Raw genomic sequence first — 27,751 nt, 5'->3', positions numbered from 1 at the left:
CCCATTGGAGGAAAAGGCAAGTAAGAGATCCTCAGCAGTCCACATACCAGAGACCTGTAGTACATGCTACAAAAGTCCCTCAGCCCTCAAAGGCCCTGAGTAGTATAGGGATTTGCTGGGTCCATGTTACTGCACTGTTCCACGGAAGGAGTTCATGCAGTGTTACATCCCCAGGACCCAATCAACTGCAGCATGACATCATTTTGAGAACAGACCCAATACAAGACAACATTCTGCACCATGGCTTAATAGCCCCTGCATCTCCACATCCCTGGGGTCCCACGAGCATCCTCTCATATCCACCCAGAAGTCTGCAGCATCAGAGCATTAGCTGGACCCAGATGTACAGTAAATCTGAACCCATGGAGCACTCTAAACCCGGACAGCAGGCATTCCTGCGCATCAGAGAGTCTGCGCTCAGAACATAGAGAACGGAAATATGCACTCCCCAGAACTTGAGAGCCGCCTTCCTGGGTCCACCACCACAAACAGTTACTCTGTTCCCTTCAGTAATTATGTAAATAAAGTTTATATGCTATTTTTAATTTTTAGTTATTTCTTTATAGTTAAACAGTTAATCTTTCAAGAAAAAAGTGAAATAACTCAGAAAAAAAAGAATGAAGAAATCCTATATGACATATGGGACACAATCAAGTGAACAAAAACTCAAATTTTGGGAGTTCCAGAAGGTACAAACATGGCAAAAGGCATAGAAAACCAGTTTAAAGATAATAGCTGAAAAGTTCTCATGTCTTCGAAGAGATGAAAACATTTATATGTGGGAAGATCAAAGAATCCCAAATAGACCAAACCCAAAATGTCTTCTCTGAGGCACATTATACTCAAATTGTCAAGAGTCAAAGACAAAGAATTGTAAAAACATCAAGAGGAAAACATCAAGTCACATGAATCTCCATCAGATTAACAGCATGTTTCTCACAAAAATATCTGGGCCAAGAGAGAAGGGGTATGTTCAAAGCCCTGAAAGAAAAAAAAAAAAAAAACTGTCAGGCAAGAATACGATGCCTAGCAAAGTTATCCTTCAGAAATGAAAGAGAAATAAAGTCTTTCCCAAAACAACAAAATCTAAGTGAATTCATTATCACTAGACCAGGCCTTCAAGAAATGCTTGAAGGATTCCTGCATCTAGAAGTGAAAGGATGATATCTCCCATCACAAAAACACACAACAGTATGAAACTCACTGGAAGAAGCAGATACACGAATAAGAAAAAGAAAGGAATAAAATGTCATTACTATAGAAAGCCATCAAATTGCAAAGATAATAAGAGAATAAGAAAGGAACAAGGATATACAAAACAATTAAAAGGCAATTAACAGAATAATAAGAAGTCGTTGTTAGTAACAGCCTTGAAAGTAAACATATTAAATCCCACAATTAAAATTAAAAGTTTTTTTTTTTTTCCAAGATGGTGGATTAGAGGCATCGTTAGCATGCCTCTCCTACTTGGAAAAACAAAATAGTGTCTAGACATACACACTGTGAATTTTTTTTCTAATAAGCAGGCAAGAACTTAACAGGAAAACTGAAAGAAACCACAAACTCTGAAAGAAGTGGCAGGCTGCAGCCTACACAATGAGTCAGGCAGAAAACTGTAAGTCCTCAAAGTATGAGGGGGGATAAACTACCCCGAAGATATACACTACCACTGGGGAACCTGACAATACAGGCCATAGGGGACGGCCTTAACTCTATCCAGCCTGAAACCAATTTAGGGAGTAGTGGGGAACAAAAAATTAGAAGCACCAGCACAAGAGAGCCTTGCATGCATTCCCAGTCTCCAGTGTGGACCAAGGAAGCCATTCCTGATCCTACCTCCCAGGGGACCTCACAGAAGTCGACCAGCTAATTCAGGCAGCAGTCACAGGTTAAGAGAAGCTTCTAACTAAAATTCATCATATTCTCTCAAGTGGGATGAACTTCCTTTGCCAGAAGTGGGAGGTGAGTGGAAAGCGTGCTGCGTCCGTGAGTGCAGAAGCTGGGCACCCTGGCTTTGCTGGCAGACTGGGAGGGGCATGGCCTAAGTGCCACAGTTGCTGTCTCTGCCAGAAAGGCTTATGGCCTGGAGCAGTTTTGAGTTCTGAGTGAAAACTGCCTGAAACTTAGCCACTGCTAGTGGAACACCATGGGCATGAGATCTGCCTTGCCAAGTACGTGGGGACTGGGTGGGGCTTACTGCCACCTGCTGCTCCCCACTCCCTGTGTAAACTCTTCTGTGCAATAGAGGCAGCTGCACCCCTTCCTAGAACGTTGCCCCAGTGGCAAGAGAACCACCCTCAACCCCCACAAGAGCCACTGTTTTCCTTGCATGTGGAGAGCCAGCACGTGGACCCGCCTGACCTAGCCTCCACCTGGTTTTGCCCCTCCACCTACCCTGGTAGCTTTATACAAAGGATGGAAACTTTTGGGAATTCTGTGGCCCCTCCCATTGCCTGAGACACCAGAGTACCTCCCCTGGGTAACATAAGGCAAGCATAAATCCCACTGCTACTACTGCAGCTGGTGCTCTTTTCCAAGCAACACCTCCAAGCTAGAGGCCAACTGACACAGTCCATTACAGCAGCTCCAGGTAGAGTAACAGAGCACCCAGGAAGAAGAAAACTTGTGTGTAACCTCAGCTATCACCATTTCCCGCAGTGTCCTGACTAACCAGTGGATCCTAGTCTGTCCAGGTGACAGTTCATTACTACTATAACCATCATTTGAGAAAACCAACATACCAAGGCTATTTATAACGAAGGAATCTCAGAGTCTACGTTACTCTCCTGCCACCCTCATCAGAGCTGGTGCTGGTACCCATTGCTGGGAGACTTGGGGACAGATTACATCACTGATGACTTTACTGACAAATTCTACCAAACTTTAAAAGAAGAATTAATACCATTTCTACTCAAACTATTCGCAAAAGTTGTAGAGGCAGGATCTCTCCCTAACTCATTCTATGTGGCCAGCATTGCCCTCATACCAAAGCTAGGCAAAGACACAACAAAAAAAGAAAACTACAAGCCAATATCCTGAATGAACATAGACGCAAAAATACTAGCAAACTAACTCCAACAACACATCAAAAAGATAACACACCACGATCAAGTGGAATTTATCCCAGGGATGCAAGGATGGATTAATACACACAGATCAGTAAATGGGATACACCACATGAACAGAATGAAGGACAAAAACCACATGATCATCTCAATAGACTCAGAAGTAGCATTTTATGCAATTCAACATGCCTTCATGATGAAACTGGATATACAAAGAAAATACCTCAACACAATAAAGACAGTGTATGACAGATCCACAGCTAACATCATACTTATTGGGAAAAAAACCTGAACGCCTTTCTTCTAAGATCTGGAAGAAGACAGAGGTGTCCACTTTCAATATTTTTATTCAGCATAGTACTGGAAGCCCTAACAAGAGCAATTAGGCAAGAGAAAGAAAGTCCATTCAAATAGGAAAGGAAGAAGTTAAATCGTTCTTGTTTGCAAATGACATAATCTTATAATTAGAAAAACTGAAACACTTCAACAGAAACCTCTTGGCACTGATAAATGAATTGAGTAGTTTTAAGATACAAAATCAACATACAAACATCAATAGCATTTGTATATGCCAGTAGTGAACAATCTGGAAGAGAAATCAAGAAAGCAATCTCATTTACAATAGCTACCAAAAATTTAAATAGCAAGGAATAAATTTAGCCAAAGAGGTGAAAAAACTCTACAATGAAAACTACAAAAAACTGATAAAAGAAGCTTGAGGAAACAAATAAATGGAAAGATTTCTAATGTTTATGGATTGGAAGAATTATTATTGTTAAAATATTCGTACTACCAAAAATGATCTATAGACTCAATGTAATCCCTATCAAAATGCCAATGACAGTCTTCACAGAAATAGAAAAAGAGTCCTAAAATGTGTATGGAACTACAAAAGACCTCACATAGACAAAGCAATCCTAAGCAAAAAGAACAAAGCTGGAGATACGACGCTACCTGACTTCCAAATTTACTGCAAAACTTTGGTAACCAAACAGCGTGGTAGTGACATAAAAACAGGCACATAGACCAACAGAACAAAATAGAGAATCCCAAAACAAATCCGTACATTTACAGTCAACTCACTTTCAATAAAGGCAGCAAGAACATACACTGGGGAAAGGGCAGTCTCTTTGACAAATAGTGCTGGGAAAAATAGATATCCATATGCAGAAGAATGAACTGGATGCCCCATCTCTCACCATATACAAAATCAAATTAAAATGGATCAAAAAACTTAAATATGATACCTGGAACTACAAAAGTACTAGAAGAAAACACTGGGGAAATGCTTCAGGACATTGATCTGGGCAATGGTTTGTTTGTGTAAAACCTCACAGACAACAAAAGCAAAAATAGATAAATGAGATTATATCAATCCAAAAAGTTTCTGCATAAAAAAGAAACAACAGAGTGAAGAGACAGCCCACACCATGGGAGAAAATATTCACAAACTAGACATCCAATAGGGAATTTCTAACCAGAATGTATAAGAATTTAACTAAACAGCAAAAAAAAAAAAAAAAAAAAAAAAGACTTGATTTAAAAATGGGCAAAGAACTGGAATAGACATTTCTCTAAAGAAAACATTTAAATGTTTGAAACATATATGAAAAAATGCTCAGCATCACCAGTCATGGGAGAAATACAAACTAAAAATCACAATGGGATGTCAGTTCACACCTGTTTGAATAGCGATTATCAAAATGATGAAAGATTAGTGTGAAGGATGTGAAAAAAAGAGTTCTTGCACACTGTTGGTGGGAATGTAAATTAGTACAGCCATTATCGAAAACAGCATGGAGATTCTCCCGAAAATTAAAAATATGACCACCTTATGATTCAGTAAGTAATACTACTCCTGGGTGTATATGCAAAGGAGTTTAAATTGGTATATTGAAGAGAGAGCTGCACTGCCATGTACATTGCAGCATTATCCACAACAGCCAAGAAATGGAATCAACCCAGGTGTCTGTAAACAGATAAAGGGATAAAGAAAATGTAGTTTTAGTAGAGATGGCCAGGCTGGTCTTGAACTCCTGACCTCAGATGATCCACCTGCCTCGGCCTCCCAAAGTGTTGGGATTACAGGCGTTAGCCGGGCACGGTGGCCCATGCCTGTTATCGCAGCTACTTGGGTGGCTGAGGCAGGAGAAATCGCTTGAACCCAGGGGGCAGAGGTTGCGGTGAGCCAAGATCACGCCATTTTACTCCAGCCTGGCTGACAACAGTGAAACTCAAAAAAAGAAAGAAAGAAAAGAAAGAAAAAGAAAGAAGGAAGGAAGGAAAGAAAAGAAAGAGAAAATGTTGTGTATATACAAAAACATTTATCTAAAGAAAATATTAAACATTCTGTATGTGTATGTACGTGTGGGTAGACACTATGTATGTATATAGATACACAATGAAGTAGTATGAACCTTTAAAAAGAAGAAAATCCTGTTATTTGTGACAACGTAGATAAACCTGGAGGACAGTATATTAAGAGAAATAAGCCAGGCCCAGAAAAAGAAGTACTGCGTGATCTTATGTATATGTAGAGTCTAGAAAAGTTGAACTAACAGAAGTAAAAAATAGCATGGTGCTCACCAGGGGCTGAGTGTATGGGAAGTTTGGGGAAATGTTGGTCAAAAAGTAAAAAGTTTGAGTTAGGAGGAATTCATTTAAGAGATCTATTGTACAACCTGGTGACTGTAGTTAATAACAATGTATTGTATTCTTGAAAATTACTGAAACAATAGATTTCATGTGTTCTCATCACAAAAAAGATAAGTATATGATGGAATGCATATGTTGATTAGCTGTTTATAACCATTCCACACTGTATAGATATTTCAAAACAACGTGTTGTACACAACAGATATATACTATTTTTGTCAACTAAAAAGAAAACAAAATAGCTGAGTGCAGTGGCTCACGCCTGTAATCCCAGCACTTTGGGGAGGCTGAGGCGGGCAGATCACCTGAGGTCAGGAGTTTGAGACCAGCCTGGCCAACATGGTGAAAACCTGTCTCACTAAAAATACAAAAATTAGCCTAGCTGGGTGTGGTGGCGGGTGCCTGTAGTCCCAGCTACTCAGGAGGTTGAGACAGGAGAATCACTTGAACCCGGGAAGTGGAGGTTGCAGTGAGCCGAGATCACACCACTGCACTCCAGCCTGGGGGACAGAGCGAGACTGTGTCTCGAAAAAAAATTAAATATTAAAATAAAATAAAATAAATAAAATACCAAAAGAAGAAACAAGTAACTTAGCCATAAGGAGAAAGAACCAAATCGAGAAGCCATAAAGTTTTCCCTGTGGAGACAACACTGGGGTAGGTTGGAAAGGGACACTGTAGTAAGGCACCGGGGGACTATTGCTTTTTATTACAATGCTTTTAAAAAATCATGTTTTTGGTTTTTTGTGTGTGGGGGGTTCTGTTTGTTTGTTTATTTGTTTTGAGACAGGTTCTCTCTTTGTTACCCAGGCTGGAGTGCAGTGGTGTGATCTCAGCTCACTGCAGCCTCAACCTCCCAGGCTCAAACAATCCTCCTGTCAGCCTCATGAGTACCTGGGTCCACAGGCGTGAACCACCCACCTGGCTAATTTTTTGTATTTTTTGTAGAGACAGGGTTTTGCAATGCTGCCCAGGCTGGTCTCGAACCCCTGGGCTCAAGCAGTCCACCCACCTGGTCTCCCAGAGTTCTAGGATTATAGATGTGAGTCACCGCACCGGGCCTAAAACCTCCTTTAAATATTAGTTTGCATTACTTTGATAAAAATCCATGTTTAACAGTCACATGGGCTTCTCTACATCCCAAGCAGATCTGGGATGTGAAGTCAGGTTTCCTGTGTGAGTGACGTTGCTGCTGCTTTTTTGTGTGAGGTTTTTTTTGTTTGTTTGTTTGTTTTTTCTTCAGTTTTATTTTCTTTTTCTTCCTATTTTGGCCTTGTAAGAGAACAAAACCACAGAATAGCTCAGAACATTTCACTTTTACCCCCACTTCTTTCCTCCTTTCTCCTTACATCACACACACACACACACACACACACACACACACACTCTCTCTCTCTCTCTCTCTCTCTCTCACGTCTCTGTATGAGCTTGGCTGCCCAAGGCCGTCCTAGCTCTCTCTCCTTTCCTTTCAGAAGTTAATTTTCTGACACCTCCTTCCACAGTGCCCTCTCAGCTATTTTGTTCCTAGACAGTTCACAGCAGTCCATCCTCCTATCTCTAATGTCTGTCTTCTGGTAGTTTCTGGGAGTATTTATTACTCCCTGAAGCACACACAGGGAACCTGCCAGCATCTCTTGTCACTCACCATGTGCTCCTTCGGCTCCCTCTGTCCCTCTGGCCCCTGGACTCAGCTCATCGACTACAACCCGCTCTGCTTCCTCTCCCTGAGGTGCCTCAGGAGCCTTGCATTCTTCCCCAGGCACAGCGGGGGCACTTAGCTCCTGATTTGGGCCCCACCGTCCTGCTTCTCACTGCTGTCCTAAGGTGGGAAGCTCAATGGCTGCACCAGGAGGCAGGCTCTCCGGAGCTTCTAAAAGCCCATGTTGCGAAGATTTGGCCCCTGACACCAGCCTGGGCCTGAGCAGCAGCCACTGGGCCTGGTGCTCCTGTCTGTCGCTGCTTTAGTTTGTTTTAATCATCTCTATGATGAAAACTAACTTGGTGGTTGGGATGTTTTGTGGGGGAATTCATTATATTGGCACTTATTGTTTCTAGTCTGACTACCATGTTACATTAATGTTAACTTTATCACCTGTTGTTCCAAGTTTCTTATTCATGATTTTAGTCCTTATTTAGTTTGGATGGCACAGCTAATGGCATCATTCAATTTTGATTTGTTGAAGATAGTTGTTCTGATATTCGAAGCTACAGAATTTTTAAAAAATCTTCTATTTCATTGTCATTTGATGTGGGCCAATACCAGTTGAATCTCTGAAACTCTGTTTCACACACATTTATTTATTTCAACAACCCAACTTCATTTTGAAATAAATGTGTTTTTTTGTTTGTTTGTTTGTTTTTTGAGACAGAGTCTCGCTCTGTCACCCTGGCTGGAGTGCAGTGGCTGGATCTCAGCTCACTGCAAGCTCCACCTCCCGGGTTTATGACATTCTCCTGCCTCAGCCTCCCGAGTAGCTGGGACTACAGGAGCCCGCCACCTCGCCCGGCTAGTTTTTTGTGTGTTTTAGTAGAGACGGGGTTTCATCATGTTAGCCAGGATGGTCTTGATCTCCTGACCTCGTGATCCACCCGTCTCAGCCTCCCAAAGTGCTGGGATTACAGGCTTGAGCCACCACGCCCGGCCAAATAAATGTTGTTTTTTTAAAGCTACTTTACAAATTTTTGTTTTATTTTGAAACAGTCGTATAAATTTCCAGGAAATTGCAAAAATTGTTGAGTCTTGAGTACCCTTCACCAAGCTTTCTCCAATGTTAACAATTTTTTTAAATTAAGGTAATGGCAACATCTTATGCAGCTTTGCTATGGCACAATATCGAAACCAGGAGATTGATATTGATATAAATATGTTAACTAGACTCCAGGCCTAATTCACGTGTTACCAGTTTTTACATGCACTCATTTGTGTGTGTGTGTGTGTGTGTATACATGCACGTGCATGTAGTTCTGTGCAATTTTATTAGATATATAGATTCAAGTAACCACCATCATAAACAAGATACTGTTCCAAACCAGGCATAGTGGCTCACACCTGTAATCCCAGCACTTTGGGAGGAGGATCCCTTGAGCCCAAGAGTTTGAGACCAGCCTGGGCAACATAGGAAAACCTAATCTCTACTAAAAATAAAAGTTAAAAAAGTAGCAGGGCATGGTGGCACATGCCTGTGGTCCCAGCTACTCAGGAGGATGAGGTGAGAAGATCATTCAAGCCTGGGAATTTGAGGCTGCAGTGAGCTATGATTAAACCACTGCACTCCAGCCTGGGAGACAGAGCAAGACCCTGTCTCAAGGAAAAAACATACTATTCCATCACTGTTGAAGACCTCCCTCAGTGTGCATCCATAAATCACTCTGATATGGTGTGACTCTGTGTCTCCACCCAAATCTCACGTCAAATTATAATCCCCATGTGTCAAAAGAGGGACCTGGTGCAAGGTGACTGGGTCATGGATGTGGTTCCCCCATGCTGTTCTCGTGATAGTGAGTTCCATGACATCTGACAGTTTAAAAGCATGTGGCAGGTCCCCCCTTGTTCTCTTTCTCTCCTGCCGCCATGTAAGACGTGCCTTGCTTCCCCTTTGCCTTTTGCCATGATTGTAAGTTTCCTGGGGCCTCCCCAGCCATGCAGAACTGAGTCAATTAAACCTCTTTTCTTTATAAATTACCTAGTCTCAGGTAGTTCTTTATAGCAGTGTGAAAACAGACTAAAACACACACCTTTCCCCCCTTTCCTAATTCCTGGAAACCACTTATTTTTCTTCCTCTCTATGATTTTGTGATTTTGAGAATATTATGTAAATGGAGTCATATACTATGTAACTTGGTGAGATGGACTTTTTTCACTGAATATACTGCCTTCAAGATACATCAAAAATGTTGCATGTATCAATAGCTTGTTCCTTCTTTTTAACCAAGTGGTATTCCATCTACAGCTGCCTTAAGACACACTCTCCCAGCGCTACGGAGAAGGGACTGTGGAAGACCCTGTGGATTTTCACTTCAGTCACCCTCAAGCTCCCTGGGGTAAGGCCAGAGGGATTGAACATTGGCACCTCCTGGGAGCTGCCAATCACCTGGCAGTCACCTCTTCTCACTCAGCAGATGCTGCGTTAAGAAGCACATCCCTCTCCCCCTCTTGACACTGTCTACGCTCAGGTACCTGAGTACCCACAGACTTGGACATTCCATAAAATCAATAAATGAATAGTAGTGTATCAGGCATATTACTGTGATTTTAAAAATGTTGAGTGTTCATATTATAAAGTGAAAGAAAACAATCTAAAAAGACCACATATTGTATGATTCCAACTATATGACATTCCAGAAAAGGCAAAACTCTGGAAATAGTAAAAAGACCAGTGATTTCCAGAGGTTAGTGGTGAGGGAAGCAGGAATAGCAGAGCACAGAGGATTTTTGGGGCAAAGAAAGCATTCTGTGTGATGCAGTGATGATAAATCCATGTCATTATCCATTTGCCAAAACCTATAGAATGTACAACACCAAGAGTGAATGCTAATGTTAGCTGCAGACTTTGGGTGATAATGAGGTGTTAACACAGGTTTACTAGTAGTTGCAATGTTCCACTCTTGGTGGGATGTGGACAGTAGGGAGAGCTATGCACCTGTGCGGGCAGAGGGTATATGGGAACTCTTTGTACTTTCCATGTGACTTTTCTATGAACCTAGAACTGCTCTTTAAAATAAAGCATACATTTTTAAACATGGGCATAGCACTCAAAGGATGAGGTTCGAAGGCCAGGAACCTTCGCCTTTCTGGTCTTTCACCTTGGCCACGCCTTGGCTGGGCCTCAGGCTGCTCACCTGGATCTTCTGGATACTCTCTCTGTCCAGCCCGGTGGTCCCTGTGTAGTAAGAAGCATTTGGAACTGTGGAGGGCTCTGGCTTGTTACAAGGCAGATCCCTGCTGCCAGCACAAGCACTGGCCACATGAAACATAAGGTCTAAAACGCTCTCCTGTAGTATCTGTGACCCAATAGCTGTTGGCTGTTGTTGGTCGTGGTGCTTAATATTTCTAAAAGCAGCTTTATTAAGGTATAGTTGACATAAACTGTACACATTTAAAGTGTTCAATTTGATTATATTTGATTTATGAATATGTCCATAATCCGTCACCACCAAAGTGACAATCGAGATAGTGAATATACCGTCACTTCCAAAAGCATCCTTGTGCCTTCCTCCCACCCCTCCCTCCCCTCCAAGCAACCACTGATGTGCTTTCTCACTGTAGATTAGTTTGCATTCTCTCGAGTTTCATATACATGGAATCACACAGACTGTATTTTTTTTTTGTCTACCTTGTTTCATTGGGAGTAGTTATTTTGAACTCCATCCATGTTGTGTGCATGAATAGTTCATTTTTGAGGGGCAGGGAGCAAATTAAACTTCATTTAGTTTTAAAATCAAACCACTAGGAAAATATATCACAGCCTGAAAACAGCAAACGGACAGGCTATATTATCATTTCAAGTATTCAGTTGGTAAAAATACAATGAGTTTGCTATCAAAACAGTAAGATGCCATGCTGGGGCAGGAACACTGGATGCCACAAAGGCCCCAGGCAAAAATGGCATTTGGTAGTAGGGGGCTGCCTCTCCTTTGCTCTAAGGGAGTCACCGCCCATCCTAGCCCAAGTTGCTTATTTTTCTCCCTCCCTTACCTCCTGTTGCCAGAGGTTTGTCTCGATTGTTAATTCAGGGGGCTAGGTAAGCAACGCTGGATCTAGGCTTTCATTGTATTCTGTTCTATGTAAACCAGGTTTTTCCAGATTCAGTGCATCATAACTCTCTTATAAGCAAGTAGCCAACAGCTCCTCTTTCACTGTTCGTTCCAGGATACTAGTATATATCACAGTCAAAGCCCCCTTCTTTCTGAGGGGAAAAGTGCTGCTGTAAGGTTTTCTTGTCATTTTGCTCCAGGCAGCCTCAAGGCCTATTAGCCAGTAAGAGGGAAGCTCTGCTTCCCATAATTAGTGTGACCTCTTGTGTTGCCTCTTGTGTTTTTCACATGGTCTCCAGGTTGAAAGATGCAGTGTGTAATAATTTCCAATGTGTAATAATTTGCAGAAGAACTGCACATCCACATCTTGATGGGCAGAAAGAGTATCCACGAGGAACCTTTCAAAGTTCTTATCCAAACTGCTCTCCCTCCCAATTCCACACCTTAAAATCAACTTTTATTCCATGTATACATTCCACAAAATCAAGAAAACAAAGACCCAGAAAACTTTTTCCCCCAAGCGAGTGACCTCATGGGTTTTGTGTGGCAGGTTGTGGGAAATGTTGCGGTGACACTTTGGGAAACAGGATGTGACAACAAACAGAAACACCTCTCCTCAAACACCATCAGATCTAACCTGCCAGCTGGTGGTCCCTGGGTGGCAAGAGGAATTTGGTAGCGTGGAGGGCTCCGGCCTGTTACAGGAGAGACCCTGCTGCCACAGGAAACCTGATGTCTGAAACCCTCTCCTGGAATATCCCTGACCCAACTTAGCGCTAGTTTTTCCATTTCACTTTTTAGGACTGAACATAAAAGACCCGGTGTGCGGAGGAGGGTGACGCGTGCCTTTCGCTTGTTGCCATTCTTAACTTCTTCCTTCGTAAACCTGGCTTAAAAGACTAAAATTCCCATTCCTTTTTTTTTTTTTTTTTTTTTTTTTTAAGACAGAGTCTCGCTCTGTCGCCCAGGCTGGAGTGCAGTGGTCTGATCTCAGCTCACTACAAGCTCCGCCTCCCGGGTTTACGCCATTCTCCTGCCTCAGCCTCCCAAGTAACTGGGACTACAGGCGCCGCCACCTCGCCCGGGTAGTTTTTTGTATTTTTAGTAGAGACGGGGTTTCACCGTGTTAGCCAGGATGGTCTCGATCTCCTGACCTCGTGATCCACCCGCCTCGGCCTCCCAAAGTGCCGGGATGACAGGCGTGAGCCACCGCACCCAGCCTCCTATTCCTTTTAAAAAAATGAACTCTTCGGAAGGGCAGTGAAGGGTCGTCACACAGCTGTTGTGGGTGCAGGAGGTGGTGGACTCTGTGGTGAAGAGTCTGGACAGAGAATATCCAGTAGATCCAGGTGAGTAGCCTGAGACTCAGCCAAGGTGTGGCCAAGGTGAAAGACCAGAAAGGCAAAGGCTCCCGGCCTCCCAGGTGGCCTCATGTTCCACTGCAGTGCCAGCTGTTGTGAGGGCCACTGGCAAAGACTTTTATTTCCCAGAGGATAAGAGAGACTCCTTCATTTCCTTGCTCATAGTCGGGATGAGGTGTACGTGGCCATCCACACACTTGGTCACTCAGCCGTCCAGTGGTTGCTTCACCTGAAGCTCCTTACTCCCCGCTTGAATCTTCAGCTTTGTCACAGCAACGCAGGAGGCACCAGGCCAGGTGGTCCCAGAACGTCTCCAGCTCGCTGGTCACCAAGGCCTAGACTTGAGTCAGAGGCGCTTGGCAGTGCTCAGTGCACTGCTGCACCTGCTGCGTGGATGCTTGACTGTCCTCACAATTGTATTACCACTCCAATAGGTAGGAATGGTATCTCGTTATTGTTTTGAGTTTTCTCAATTACTGTGATGTTGAGCATCTTTTCCTAGGCCCGTCGGTGATGTGGAGCGTCTTTTCGTGGGCCCATCAGTGCTACGTGGAGCGTCTTTTCGTGGCCTGTCATCTGTGTGGCTTCTTTGCTCACAGGTGTAATTTTTCCTGCATCTGTAGAAGTGATCGTATCGTTTTCTTTTTCAGTTTGTTGATGTGGTTAATTATACTGGTTGATATCTGAATATTAAGCCACATATGAGAAAAACCACATTTGGTAGTGATGTCTTATTCTTGGAATGTATTGCTGGATTCAGTTTGCTAAAAGTTTAATTAGAACATTTGTGTCTAAGTTCATGGGGGATATAGACATGTAGTTTTCCTGTCTTTTCTTGTAATGTCATTGTCTGGTTTTGGTATGAAGGTAATGTGGGCTCTATAGAATTAAATGGAAGTGCCCCCTTCCCTATAATTCCTTGGCTGTGGCACAGAGCACGTGCCTGTTTCATGGGTGATTTGAAGTAGGGAACAATAAATTCATGTGAAAGAAAGAAGCAAAGACCTTATGAAAAGTGTAATATAATCAACAAGCCATTAGGATACACTCTGTCACCAACAAGATCTAAGCATGATTCACATTCATTGTCTACTTAATCTACACCACAGGCTGTGAGTTGGGAATTCCTGACTGTTCCTCACCTGAGAGGTGGTGACTATTTCAAGATCACTTAGCTGGATGGAGTGAGAGTAAACTAAATCTAATGTCAGCTTTCTTCCCTCCCCACTCAGGGCAGCCATGACCCCTGGCTCCCATATGGACAGGCCAGTCCCCCTTCATCTGGAAGCCACCTTGGCTGGCCACTGTGGGACTTCGGATCTGGGAGAGAAACCTTAGTATCCTAAAGAAGAATATGAGGTGTGATTCGTCCTACGCATCACTCCCGGGGAGGAAGGGCGTGGTTGCCTGTGAGGAGAACTCGCTGTTGCTTGTCTCTGGGATTGCAGAGGCGCTTTGCCAAGAGACCTTTCTCTCCGATTCCTGGGTGACTGGGCAGATGACTATGGGAGTCCCATTTTGCTCATTATGGAATGGATACTCAATGTAGGGCCTCAATAAACCTTCAAACCGACATGTCAGGGTATAAATGAGGGACTGGTCATTTATGTTGAAGAAGGAGACGGTGCCGCACTCATAGTCCAGGAAGACCCCTATTTGTGTCAGAGGGGTCCTGGGGCAGAGGCTGATAAAATGGGGATTTAACGTGAAATACGAATTTTTTGCACTCATACCGAGGACCCAGTACCCATGATTGGGAGACAAAGTCACTCTCTTCTTCCTCCTGCTCACGCCATCCTGGCACACTCCCACGTACCACCTTTGATTGTGTCCCACGTCCACCTCCCAGTAATGTCTCCCTGCTTGGAAATTCTGAGAAGCCACCACACTCATCCTTATAAATCTCTTCTCAGAGGGAGGCATATCCTGGGGAGCTTTTCTATGGGTTACAGTTTTCAGATCAGAAACGCAGAGCTGTGGGTGAGCCGTCTCTGGGTCCAGCGTCACCTCCACTGGGGTGCGGTGGGGGAGAGAGGAAGCGTGAGTTACTGAAGAGGAAATCTGGGCTGGAACAAGAGGTCGACCCTCCCGCTGCAGACTGGCTCTGGGTGGCATAGGTGAGGCCCCGGACCTGAGCCTCCCTCAGACACTGCCTTTCAGATTCTCTCATCACCAGTGCAGCCTGGAGGACCCATCAACGTCTAGAAATGTCCCAATATGACGTCCCAATCTCGGCATATCACCCAACCCTGCCACTGTCCCTTCACACATAAAACTATTTGTTTCATAAGAGCTGGAGGGACTCCACTATCTAACTTCCTCCCACTCAGAATTTTCTACCTGACTTCACTTCCTTCCCCCAGCTCAGACCCCTGACCAGTCACTAGTGCCCTCAATTCCCTGAAACTGTGCCAAAGACTCCCCCTATCTCCCAGCCCTTGTCTCCTCCCCTTCTAGACCCAGGGGAAGAAGTGTGTCTGGGGGCACTGCACTCTTGGGAGCTATCAAGCATTCCAGTTTCTCCATCTGCAGGCAGGATGGGTCTCAGCATCACTCTGTGTTCCCGTATCTGTCCCTCTTCAGCTCGCCCTCTCATGTCCACCTGAGATTCTGTCCCACCGTCACCCGACCAGGCGTCGGTACCTGCGTGTTTCCGGGCATCTCTCAATTCTGAAAGCAAGCAGACAGAGCAGGCAGTTCAGTGCTCAGGTGGGAAACAGGCCTCAGGGAGAAGGGAGACACCAAGGATTAGGACCTTTTTTGAGTGTCGTGGGCCCTCCAGAGATCTGAGGAAGGCTGTGGGGCTTCTCTACAAAATGCACCTGCCCCAGAATCTGCAGTTTCAGAGTTCCCATCACAAGCTTGGCTCTGCAGGGACCCATGGGCCTCCGGATATAAAAATCCATAAACGAGAGACTTGGAAAGGAGTCATAAGTGTGGGAAGAGGAATATTTTCTTTTACCTGCCTGTCTGTGCTTTCTTCTCCAGTCTGAAAAACAAAAACAAAACACACATAAGAGGCTGACGTCACAGAGCGGGGCCCAAGGAGAGCGTGGGAGGAAAGCCCTGCATGTGATAACATTCTCACCCAGTTTATCCTGCAGTTCGCACGAAACAAAAAGCAGACGATTTAGTGGTTGATACAGGACTGGGTAAAGTCTCAAAGCATCAGGCCAGGGAGGTTGAGGATCACCCACCAGTTTTTCTCAGGTTCCTCCCTGTGGTCCACACACCCTCAGAGCTCGTGATCAACACCTCCCCCCACCACACACAGAGCGGACCAACGGGCAACAGGCACAGACAGGGACTTCCAGGCCCTGAGGCCTATCCTAAGCCCTCCAGATATCTGAGGGGCAACTCATTAGCCGTGGATGGAGAGAGCGAGGCAGCTGCTCTCCTGCCCCTGCCGGTACTTCCTGTCCAGCCTGGAGCCGGGGTCTCCAGAGGCTCACGCTGTGGATCAGGGAGGGACCCGGGAGAACCATGTGTGGGAGGCTCAGGACGTGACACACACTTACCCAATTCTGCCTGGATTTTCCCTGAAACAGAAACAGTGTATTCAGTGGTGGACACAGGAGTGTGCAAGGTACAAACATGACCCTGGCTGCTTGCACAGGTGGGACAAGCTGCGGGTGTGAAGGGCAGGGCCTCTCCTAGAACACTTACATGTGCTCGTCTCCGCAGCCCCTGCACGGAGCGTAGCTGTCTGGGGGGAGCAAGAGATCAGGAAGGTTCATGCTAAGGAGAAGGACAACAGCTGGGATGCTGTGGAGGTGGAGATGGAGGTGGGAGAAGGCGGCGGGGAGGGGAGGGGGGGATGGAGATGGCAGAAGGCAGCTGGGAGGGGAGGTGGGGGCGGCCTCATCCCCGGGGAAAAGTGTCACTCCCAAGGGGGAAGAAATTGGTTTTGGGGGTAAAAAGTCTTATTGAGACTGAATATAATTTTATCTTATTGGCAGCCACTTTGACTTCTTCCTTTATGAACTTGTTCACCACATTAAAACCTTTTAATAGGAATCTTGGTGGTGTTCATGGAAAATTATCCAAGCTCTATAGGTACTGAAAATCATTCATCCCCTTATTATTTGTCCTAAATGAAGTAGCAAGGGCCTGTCGTAGTTGATATTTGCAGAGGAAGAGTTGTTCGAATACCGTACAGACGGGTGATTGCTTTTTTGGGCCTGGGCCCCTGGAGGCTAGGACTAGAGGAAGAGAAGCAGCTGGGATGTGGGAGCATCTCTGATCCTGTCCCTGCTGGAACCATGAATAAGTCGCCGGCCCATGCTTCTCTCTCTCGCTTACCCTGGAATTTGGAGAAGAAAATCTTCAGTCCAACAATGCCAAAAAATAGGCCACAGCAGAGTATTCCCAGTACTTTGGTAGCCAGGTACCATGATACAGGCTGGAAAAAGGTATCTGAAAAACAATCCCACAGACATTTTAGTTATCGGTGAACAAAGGACACAATTCAATTCTTCTTTAAGGATTCACCTATAGAAAATTTATAGGTTTCTATAAATTCTCCCATAGGTTTAATACTTTGATTTTATTTTTGTTATAAAATGCAGTAGTGGTTCTATTTAATTTTCTTCTCAACAGATAATGACTGTGCCAACATTTACTGAATGGACCTTTCTTTACACACTAATACACACACCGTCACCTCTGACCCAGTAAGCTTTCTGTTTAGGTTTGGATTTGTTGCTGGGCTCTCTGCTTTCTGTTTAGGTTTGGATTTGTTGCTGGGCTCTCTGCTCTATGCCATTTGTCTACTTGTCCACTTTTGTGCCAATAATTTTGAGTGGCTTAATCACCACAGTTCCGGGATATGTTTTGGTATAAACTAGGCTGATTTTCCTCACTTCTTATTCAGTTTTGCGTTGGCAATCATGGCCATTTGCTCTGTAACATAAATTTTTGTATTGACTTGTCAAGTTCTAAGAAAATTCTGCTGAGAATTTGAATGGAATTGCACTGAATCTATAGATCAATGCAGAGAGAACTGATACCTTAAAATATTTGCATCTTCCTGTCTGAAAAAATATCTCTTCCCTCCTTTTACTATTATTTAAACTGACAAACCTCATACATATTAACGGGTACAGTGTGACTCTTTGATACATGCCTACAATGTGGAGTGATTAAATCAAGCTAATTAATACATCCATCATCTCCCTTATCATTTTTATGATGAGACATTTAAATTTTATTCTTTCTGTTATTCTGAAATATACAATATGTTATTACTGACTACAGTCACCCTGTAGTTCAATAGACTTCAAAACATATTCCTCTTGTCTATCTCAATCTTTGCACCCTTTGACCAACAACTCCCCATTCTCTCTTGCCCTCTGCCCCAGCCTCTGGTAACATTCTACTTTCTATTGTTGAGTTCAACTTTTTTAGCTTTGACATATATCAGATCACGAGAGATTCATCATTCTGAGCTTGGCTTATTTCACTTAACATAATGTCCTTCAGTTTTATCCTTGGAATTACAAACGACAAAATGTCCATCCATTTTTTAAAGGCTAAATATTGTATTTATAGATCACATTTTCTTTACCCATTCATCTGATGATGGACATTTAGACTGAATTTAGCAATTGTGAGTAATACCGCTATTCATTCAACATATTGACTACAGTGCATTTTCATATATTCCCACAAGTAGGATTGCTGAATCATGGAGCAGATCTATTTTTAGTTTTTTGAGAAAACTCCATACTGTTTTCCATAATGGCCATACTAATTTACATTCCCACCAATAATGTACAAGAGTTCCTTTCTCAGCATCCTCGCCAACTCTTATCTTTAATCTTTTTGATAATAGCCATTCAAAGAGGTGTAAGGTGATATCTCATTGTGGTTTAATTTGCATTTCCACAGTGATTAGAGATGCTGAGTATTTCTTCATGTACCTGTTGTCCCTTTATTTATTTATTAATGTTTATTTTATGTGCAAAGAGCTATTGTGGTTTTTCGTTGCGTAGATGCCTTGGATAATCCATTCAAGGAAGATCACTTAGTCCAACTTAATGAAACCTATATCCTTTGCGTACTGATGGAAACACTGCCAGCACATATTGAGGCCGTATTTCCGGATCAGACTGTGCCGGTTTGAGCAGACTCAACAAGAGAAGGACCCTGACCGAATTTTCACGGGTGGCTCCAGTACAGCTGCTGGTGGCCCATCTTGCTCTCAGGAGTGCAACAAGGTGGAATAAGAGAGTTAACGCAAGCATACACCCTCCCTGTTGTCCACTTAAATATAATTTTGAGAAATGTTTGTTTAGGTCTTTGCCCATTTTTAAGATCAGGTTATTTGTTTTCTTGCTATTGAGCTGTTTGAATTTCTTATATATTTTGTATATTAATCCCCTGTCAGCTGTTTGGTTTGCAAATATTTTCTCTCACTCTGTGGGTTGTCCTTCACCTTGTTTACTGTTTTCTTTGCTGTACAGAAGCTTTTTAGTTTGATGTAATCCCATTTGCCTATTTTTGCTTCTGTTGTCTATGCTTTTTATGTCATATTCAAAAATATTATTGCCAAGATCAGTATCATGGAGCTTTCCCATGTGTTTTCTTCTAGTAGTTTTATAGTTGTAGGTCTTACATTTAACTTTTTAATCTAATTTGAATTCATTTTTGTACACGGTGTGAGATAAGGGTTCAGTTTCATACGTGTGCATGTGGATATCCACTTGTTTCAATATCATTTGTTGAAGAGACTGTCCTTTCTTCATCCTGTGTTCTTGGCACCTTTTTAAAAAATCAATTGCTCATAAACACATGGGTGTATTTCTAAACTTTCCATCCTGTTCCATTGAGTCATGTGTCTGCTTTTGTGCCAGCCCCAGGATGTTTTAATTATAATCACTTTATATTTTGAAATCAGAGTATAGGGGCTCCAACTTTGTTACTTTTGCTCAAGATTGCTTTGGCTATTTGAGTTATTTTGTGGTTCCATATGAATTTAAGGATTGCTTTTTTCTTTATCTGTGAAAAGTGACATTAGAATCTTGAGAGAGATTGTATTGAATCTGTAGATAGCTTTGGGTAGTATGAACATTTTAATAGTGCTAATTGTTCCAATTCCTGAACATAGAATTTATTTCCTTTATTTGTGTTCAATTTTTTAAGTTTTATTTTGCTTTGTATTGATGTAATAATTGTTCATATTTACAGTAAAAAATGGTGTTTTGAGATATGTATACAATATGTCATGATCAAATTAAGGTATCACCTAAAACATTCATCATTTCTTTAAGGTGAGAACATTCAAAATCCTCCTTTCTAGCTATTCTGAGATATGTAATATGTAATTGGTAATTATAGTTACCCTACTGTGCAGTGGAAGACTGGAACTTATTGCTGCCATTTAAATGTAATTTTGTACCTGATCAACCTCTCCTCATCCCCCGCAATCCCTCTACCCTTACCAGCCTCTAGTAACCACTGTTCCACTTTCTACTTCTATGAGATCAGCTTTTTAAAAGAATTTTAATTTCCACATAATAACTGTACGTATTTATGTGGTACAATGTGATGTTGTGATACATGTATACATTGTGTGAAGATCATTTCCATCACCTCAAACACTTGTTGTGTCTTTGTGGTGAGAACATTCAAAATCCTCTCTTCTAGCTATTCTGAAATATACTATACATTCTTGTTAACTATAGTCACTCTGCTATGCAATAGGACACCATTTCTCCATTCCTCCCTCTACCCTATCCCCAGCTCCAGCAGTCTCTGGCAACCCCTACTTCTCTACTTCTATCAGATAAACTTTTTGGATTCCATATATGGGTGAGATCATGTGGTATTTGTATTTCTGTGTCTGGATTAATTTACTTAACATAATGTCTTCTAGGTTCTCTACCTCTATGAGATACATTTATTGGATTCTACATATGGGTGAGATCATGTATGGTTTAATGTACTAAACATAGTGCCTTCTAAGTTCATCCATGTTGTTGCAAATAATAGGATTTCACTCTTTTTATTACTGAATAATCTATTTTGTATATACGTCATATTTCCTTTTCATTAATTTGTTAATAAACACTTAGGTTGATTCCATATCTTAGCTATTGTGAAGAGTACTGAAATAAACATAGGAGTGCAGATCTCTTCAATATGTTGATTTTCTTCCTTTTGGATATACTCAGTACTTTGCTGGATCTATGGTAGTTTCATTTTTAATTTTTTGAGAAATCTCCATACTGTTTTTCATAATGAACATACTAATTTAAAATCCCACCAGTGGTGTGCAAATGTTCCTTTTCTCCACATCAACAATTGTTATCTTTTGTCTTTTTGATAATAGCAATTTTAACTTGAGTAATCTTTTATCTGATTATAGTTTTTATTTGCATTTCCCTGATGACTAGTGATATTGAACAGTTTTTGTATGTCTGTTGTTCATTTGTATGTTTTCTTTTGAGAAATGTCTATAAGGTCTATCATCCTGGCCAGGCACGGTGGCTCATGCCTGTAATCCCAGCACTTTGGGAGGCTGGATGGATCACCTGAGGTCAGGAGTTAGAGACCAGCCTGGCCAACCTGGTGAAACCCCATCTCTACTAAAAATATAAAAATTAGCTGGGCATGGTGGCGGGTGCCTGTAATCAGTTACTCGGGAGGCTGAGGCAGGAGAATCACTTGAACCCTGGAGGCCGACGTTGCAGTGAGCCGAGATTGTGCCATTGCACTCCAGCCTGGGTGACAGAGCGAGACTCTGTCTCAAAAAAAAAAAAAAGTCTACCTTCCCTTTTGTGATTGGATTATTTGGGTTTTTCACTCTTAAGCTGTTTGAGTTCCTTATATGAATATCTAGTCAGATGTATAGTTTGCAAATATTTTCTCCCATTCTGTAAGTTACCTCTTCACTCTGTTATTTCCTTTGCTGTGCAAAAGCTTTTCAGTTTGATATAATCACGTGTCTGTTTCTGCTTTTGTTGTCCGTGGTTTTGAAATCATATGTTTAAAAAAATTATTGCCCAGTCCAATGTCCTGAAGCATTTTTCCTGTTTTCTTCTAGTAGCTTTATAGTTTCAGGTTTTATATTTTAGCCTTTAATTCATCAAGAGTTTATATATGGTGGGAGATGGGGTTAGTTCTTTCTTCTGCATATGGATACTAGCAAATGCAGCACTACTTTTTGAAGAGACTGTCTTTTCTCTAATATATATTCTTGGCACCTTTCTCAGATGTGAGCTGACTATAAATATGTGGATTTATATCTGGGTTTTGTATTCTGTCTCATTCTTCTGTGTGTCTGCTTTTATGCTAGTACCATGCTGTCTTGGCTACTATGCTTTTGTAGTGTATTTTGAAGCTCCATAATGTGATACCTCCAGCTTTGTTAATTATTCAGTAATGCTTTGGCTATTTGGAGTCTTTTGTGGCTCCATATGAATTTTAGGATTTTGGTTTTTATTTCTTTAAAGAATGTCGTTGGCATTTTGATAAGGATTGCATTGACTCTGTACATCACTTGGGGTAGTATCGTCATTTTACCCATCTTAATTCTTTTAGATCAGGAATATGGGGTATCTTTTCATTTGTTTGTGTTCCCTTCAGTTGCTTTCATCAATGTTTTCTAGTTTTTATTGTATAGATCTTCACCTCCTTGGTTAAACTTATTCCTTGGTATTTTATTTTGTTGTAGCTATTGTAAATGATACTGCTTTCTTGATTCTTTTTCAACTAGTTTGTTATTGGTACGTAGAAACACTACTAAATTTATATGTTGATTTTGTATCCTGCAACATTACTGAATTTGTTTATCAATTCTAAAAGGTTTTTTTGGTGGAATCTGTAGGTTTTATATATATATATATATATGAAGATCATGTTGTTTGTGAACAGGGACAATTTGACTTTCTCCTTTCCAATTTAGATTCTCTTTATTTTTTTTCTCTTGCCTAATTGCTCTGGCTAGGACTTCCAGTACTTGGTTGAATAAGAGTAGTAAAAGTGGGCATCCTTGTCTTGTTCCAGTTCTAATTGAAAAGCTTTCAACTTTTCCCCATTCTGTATGATGTTAGCTGTGAGTTTGTCATATGTGACCTTGATTGTGTTGAGGTCCATTTCTTCTACATCTAACCTGTTGAGAGTTTATATCATGCAGAAATTTCATCAGATATTTTTTGATGTCTGTTGAGATGATCATATGCTTTTTGGTCTTCATTCTGTTGATATGATATATCACATTTATTGATTTCCATATGTTGAACCATCCTTGCATCCCAGGAATCAATCCCACTTAATCATGGTGTATATTCTTTTTGATGTGCTATTGAATTTGGATTGCTAGTATTTTGTTGAGAATTTTTGCATCTATGTTCATAACGGATATTGGCCTGTAGCATTCTCCTTTGTGTTGTATTCTTTTCTGATTTTGCCATCAGGGCAATACCGTCCTTATGGAATGAGTTTGGAAGAATTCCCACCCCTTCAACTTTTTGTAATACTTTAAGAAGAGAAGGTGTTAGATCTTTAAAAGTTTAATAGAATCCAGCAGTGAAGTCAGATATCTTGTTTTGAGCTTTTGTTTGCTGGGATACTTTCTACCACTGATTCACTCTTGTTACTCATTATTGGTCTGATTAGGTTTTCTGTTTTTTCCTGACTCTATTTTGGTATGTTCCATGTGTTTATGAGGTTATCTACTTCTACGTTTTCCAATTTGTTGGCATATACTAGTTTTCTCTTTCTCTCCTTCCTTCCTTCCTTCCTTCCTTCCTTCCTTCCTTCCTTCCTTCCTTCCTTCCTTCCTTCCTTCCTTCCTTTCTTCCTTCCTTCCTTCTTTCCCTCCTTCTTTCCTCCCTTCTTTCTCTTTCTGTTTCTTTGGCTAATTTTTGTGGGTTTTTCTTTTTTAGTAGAAACAGGGTTTCACCATGTTGGCCAGGCTGGTCTCGAACTCCTGACCTCAAGTGATTTGCCTGCCTTGGCCTCCCAAAGCGCTGAGATTACAGGCATAAGCAGCTGTGCCCCGGGGCATATATTTCTTAATAGTCTCCAACGATCCTTTGTATTTCTCTGGTATCAGTTGTAATGCCTCCTTTTGGTTTCTAATTTTCTTTATTTGGGTCTTCTCTCTTTTTCTTCATAGTCTAGCTAAGGGTTTGTCAATTTTATCTTTTCAAAACACAAACTCTTATTTTGTTGGTCTTTTGTATTATAATTTTGGTCTTTATTTCGTTTATTTCTCCTCTGATATTTATTTCCTTCTACAGAATTTGGGCTTCATTTCTTCTTGCCCTTCTAATTTCTTGAGGCTAATTGTTAGCGTTTTTTTTTACTTGAAATATTTATACTTTTTATGATGTATGCATTTATTGCTATAAACTTACCTCCTAGTACTGCTTTTACTATATCCCATATGTTTTGGTATGTTGTGTTTCTTTTTTTTTTTTTCCCTCTGAGATGAAGTCTTGCTCTGTCGCCCAGGCTGAAGTGCAGCAGCATGATCTCAGCTCACTGCAACCTCTGCCTCCCTGGTTCAAGAGATTCTCCTGCCTCAGCCTCCCGAGTAGCTGGGATTAGCGCCACCACACCCAGCTAATTTTTTATATTTTTAGTAGAGATGGTGCTTCACCATGTTGGCCAGGCTGGTCTTGACCCCTTGACCTCGTGATCTGCCTGCCTCAGCCTCCCAAAGTGCTGGGATTACAGGCGTGAGTCACTGTGCCCAGCTTGTATATTGTATTTATATTTTCATTTGTTTTAAGGAGTTTTTTTTAACTTTCTGTTAAATTCTGCATTGAGCCAATGGTTGTTCAGAAGAATATTGTTTAATTTCCATGTGTTTGTACAATTTCCAGTATTCTTGTTATTGATTTCTTGTTTTATTCTACTGTGCCCTGAAAATATACTTGATACAGTTTTTATTTAAAAAACTTTTTTTTGAGGTTGTTTTGTGGCCTAACAAAAAATGTATCCTGGAGAACGTTCCCTGCGCTGATGAGAAGAATGTGTATCCTGCAGCTTGCGGATAAAATGTTATGTAGATATCTGCTAGGTTCATTTGGTGTATAGTGTACAATAAATCCAATATTACTTTGTTGATTTTCTGTCTAGATGATCTGTCCAATGGTGAGTGTGGACTGTTGAAGTCCCCAGCTTCAACAGCTAGACAGTTCAGCTAGACGTTACATTCATTAATGTATTGGGATCTACCTTTCCCTTTAGATCTAGTAATATTTGCTGTATGAATCTTGGTGCTCCTGTGTTGGGTTCATATATATTTACAATTGCTATATCCTCTTGCTGAATTGACCCCTTTATCATTAAATAATAATCTTCTTTGTCCCTTTTTACAGTTTTTGACTTAAAATCTATTTTATATACTGATACTTATGTCAGCTATACTGATACAAGTATAGCTATTCTTGCTTGTTTTTTTTTTCTTTTGTGTGGAATACCATTCATCATCTCTCAATTTCAGTCTATGTGTGTCTTTACAAGTGAAGTGAGTTTCTTCTGGGTGGCATATAATGGGATCTTTTTTCATTCATTCATTCATTCATTCATTCAGCCAATCTATATATTTTAATTAGGGAATTTAAACTATTTACATTCAAGGGTATTGTTGATGAGTGAGGACTTACTCCTGTCATTTTGTTAACCTTTTGTTCATTATTTTGTATATCCCAGTTTGATTCTTCCTCTCTTATCATTTACCTTTGCCATTTGATGGATTACTGTAGTGATAAAATTTGATTCCTTTCTTTTTCTCATTTTCATATCTGTTCTTCCAGTGAGTTTTCTACTTTCAGGTGTTTTCATATGGTAGTTATCATCCGTTCCCTTCCAGATGTAGGACTCCCTTGAGCATTTCTTGTAAGACTGATCTACTGGTGATAAATTCCCCCAGTTTTGCTTATCTAAAAATATATTTTTCTTCTTTATTTCTGAAGAATAGCTTTGCTGGACATCATGTATTAGTTGGCTTTTTTTTCCTTCCAGCACTTTGAACATAGTATCCCTTTTTTTCTTGGCCTGTAAGATTTCTGTTAAGAAATCTGCTGTTACCATCCTGGCCAACATGGTGAAACCCTGTCTCTACTAAAAATACAAAAATTAGCTGGGTGTGGTGGTGCGTGCCTGTAATCCGAGCTACTTGGGAGGCTAAGGCAGGATAATCACTTGAATTAGGGAGTCAGAGGCTGCAGTGAGCCGAGATTGTGCCAGTGCACTCCAGCCTGGCGACAGAGCAAGACTCCATCAAAAAGAAGAGAAAGAAAGAGAGAGAGAGAGAGAGAGAGAGAGAGAAGGAGGAAGGGAGGGAGGAAGGGAAATCTGCTGTTAGTCTGATGGGAATTTTCTTGTGTGTAGCATGACACTTTTATCTTGCTCATTTTAGAATTCTTTGTATGTCCTTAACTTTTGACAATTTGACTATAATGTGCCGTGTAGAGGACCTTTTTGTGTTGAATATATTTGGAAACTTTTAAGCTTCCTGGAACTGGATGTCCACGTCTCTTCCAGGACTTGGGAAGTTTTCAGCAATTATTTTATTAAATAGGTTATTTACACCATCTGTCATCTCTTCTTCTGAAACTCACATAATGTGAAATTTTTTTCACTTAATGGTATTTCATAAGTCCTGTATACTTTCTTCATTCTTTTTCTTTCTCTTTCTTTTTTTCATCTGACTGGGTTATTTCAAAATACCTGTCTTCAAGTTCAGAAATTCTTTCTTCTGATTGATCTCCTGTATAAATTTGAAGGGAATCAAATTTTATCACTAGAGTAATCCATCAAATGGCCATGTTTTTATTTCATTCATTGAATTCCTTAGCTCCAAGATTCCTGTTTAGCTCTATTTTGTACTATCTGTCTCTCTATTGAATATTTCTTTTTTTAAAATGGGGAAAGGGGCTTTTAAAAATATTTCATTTAGATCACAAATTGTTTCCCTGATTTTCTTAAATTCTTCATTTCTAGTCTCTTGTATCTCACTAAGTGTTCTTAAGATCATTATTTTGAACTCCTTTTCAGGCATTCATAGATTTTATTTTCCTTGGAGTCTGTTACTGAAGAATTATTGTGTTCCTTTGGAGGTGTCATATTTCCTTGGATTTTCATGTTTCTTGTGTTCCTACATTGATATCTGCAAATTTGGTAGAACAGTACCTCTTCCAATTTTGTGGAATAACATTATATATAAACCAACTGTTAGTTTTGTTGATGTTTTCTTTTGTTTTTCTACTCTGTATTTCTACTCTAATTTTTGTTATTTCAAACATTTTCAATTTGGGGCTTAATTTTTTTCTTGAAATTTTTATAGGCAAAGATATTTTCCTGTAGATGAGTCCTATGGTGTTGGCTGGATACGTGGGCACTGTATTATATTAATAATTTCCATGTAACTGCTTCAGCTGTAATCAACATTGGTAGTACCTTCAAGTGTGTCAGTGTTGTAGGCTGTGTGTATTTTTGGAGGCAATGCCACAGCTTTGCTGGGGGCTGGGGCCACCAGGTAGGCTGGTTTTTAGGAAAGGAAGGTGCACACCAAACTTGACAGCTCCACTGGTCACTTGGTCCCAGGGGTGTACCAGTCGAGGAGGCAAGGTTACTAGTGGTGCCAGGTGCTGAGTGGGCCAGTACCTGGAGTCCTGGGTGATGCACATAGCATGCAGAAGCTCTGCAAGTAAATGAGATATGGCCACCATCAGTGGTGGACACCAAAAGGGCTGTTCCTGAGACTCCTGGGGGGCTGCATGCAGCATGTAGTCACTCTGCCAATCAAGGGTATGAAGTCATGGCAGCAGGTGCTGAGTGCACCAGTCCTTGGAACCCTGGGGGATGCAGGCAATGTGTGGTGCCTCCACTGTTCCAGGGGGTGGTATTTCTGGTGGCAGCAAATGCTGGGCAGGCTAATTCCCAATTCCTGGGGAACAT

The 27,751-nt window shown here is 41.4% G+C and overlaps 1 protein-coding gene and 2 pseudogenes across 4 annotated transcripts in view; all 3 read right to left on the bottom strand.

Annotated features, from left to right (window-relative positions):
- Window positions 1-12,953: 12,953 nt before the first annotated feature.
- On the bottom strand, window positions 12,954-14,076 carry LOC112627122 (annotated as a pseudogene).
- Window positions 13,848-27,751, bottom strand: part of BTNL8 (butyrophilin like 8) — a 46,331-nt gene continuing 32,427 nt past the window's right edge. For all 4 annotated transcript variants that reach the window (XM_025388232.1, XM_025388231.1, XM_025388233.1 and 1 more), the window contains 5 exons: window positions 17,138-17,251; window positions 16,354-16,374; window positions 15,798-15,824; window positions 15,479-15,505; window positions 13,848-14,847 (listed from right to left, as the gene is read on the bottom strand). In XM_025388232.1, the coding sequence (XP_025244017.1) occupies window positions 14,207-14,847; window positions 15,479-15,505; window positions 15,798-15,824; window positions 16,354-16,374; window positions 17,138-17,251 (830 nt within the window). In that variant the 3' untranslated portion in view covers window positions 13,848-14,206. The remainder of the gene's footprint in view (window positions 14,848-15,478; window positions 15,506-15,797; window positions 15,825-16,353; window positions 16,375-17,137; window positions 17,252-27,751) is intronic.
- LOC112626288 lies at window positions 18,861-19,030 on the bottom strand (annotated as a pseudogene).

This window comes from Theropithecus gelada, chromosome 6 (genome assembly GCF_003255815.1).
Source record: "Theropithecus gelada isolate Dixy chromosome 6, Tgel_1.0, whole genome shotgun sequence".
Lineage (NCBI taxonomy): Eukaryota > Metazoa > Chordata > Mammalia > Primates > Cercopithecidae > Theropithecus > Theropithecus gelada.
The sequence above is the reverse complement of the archived record's forward strand: the minus strand, read 5'-3'. Positions and strand labels throughout refer to the sequence as shown.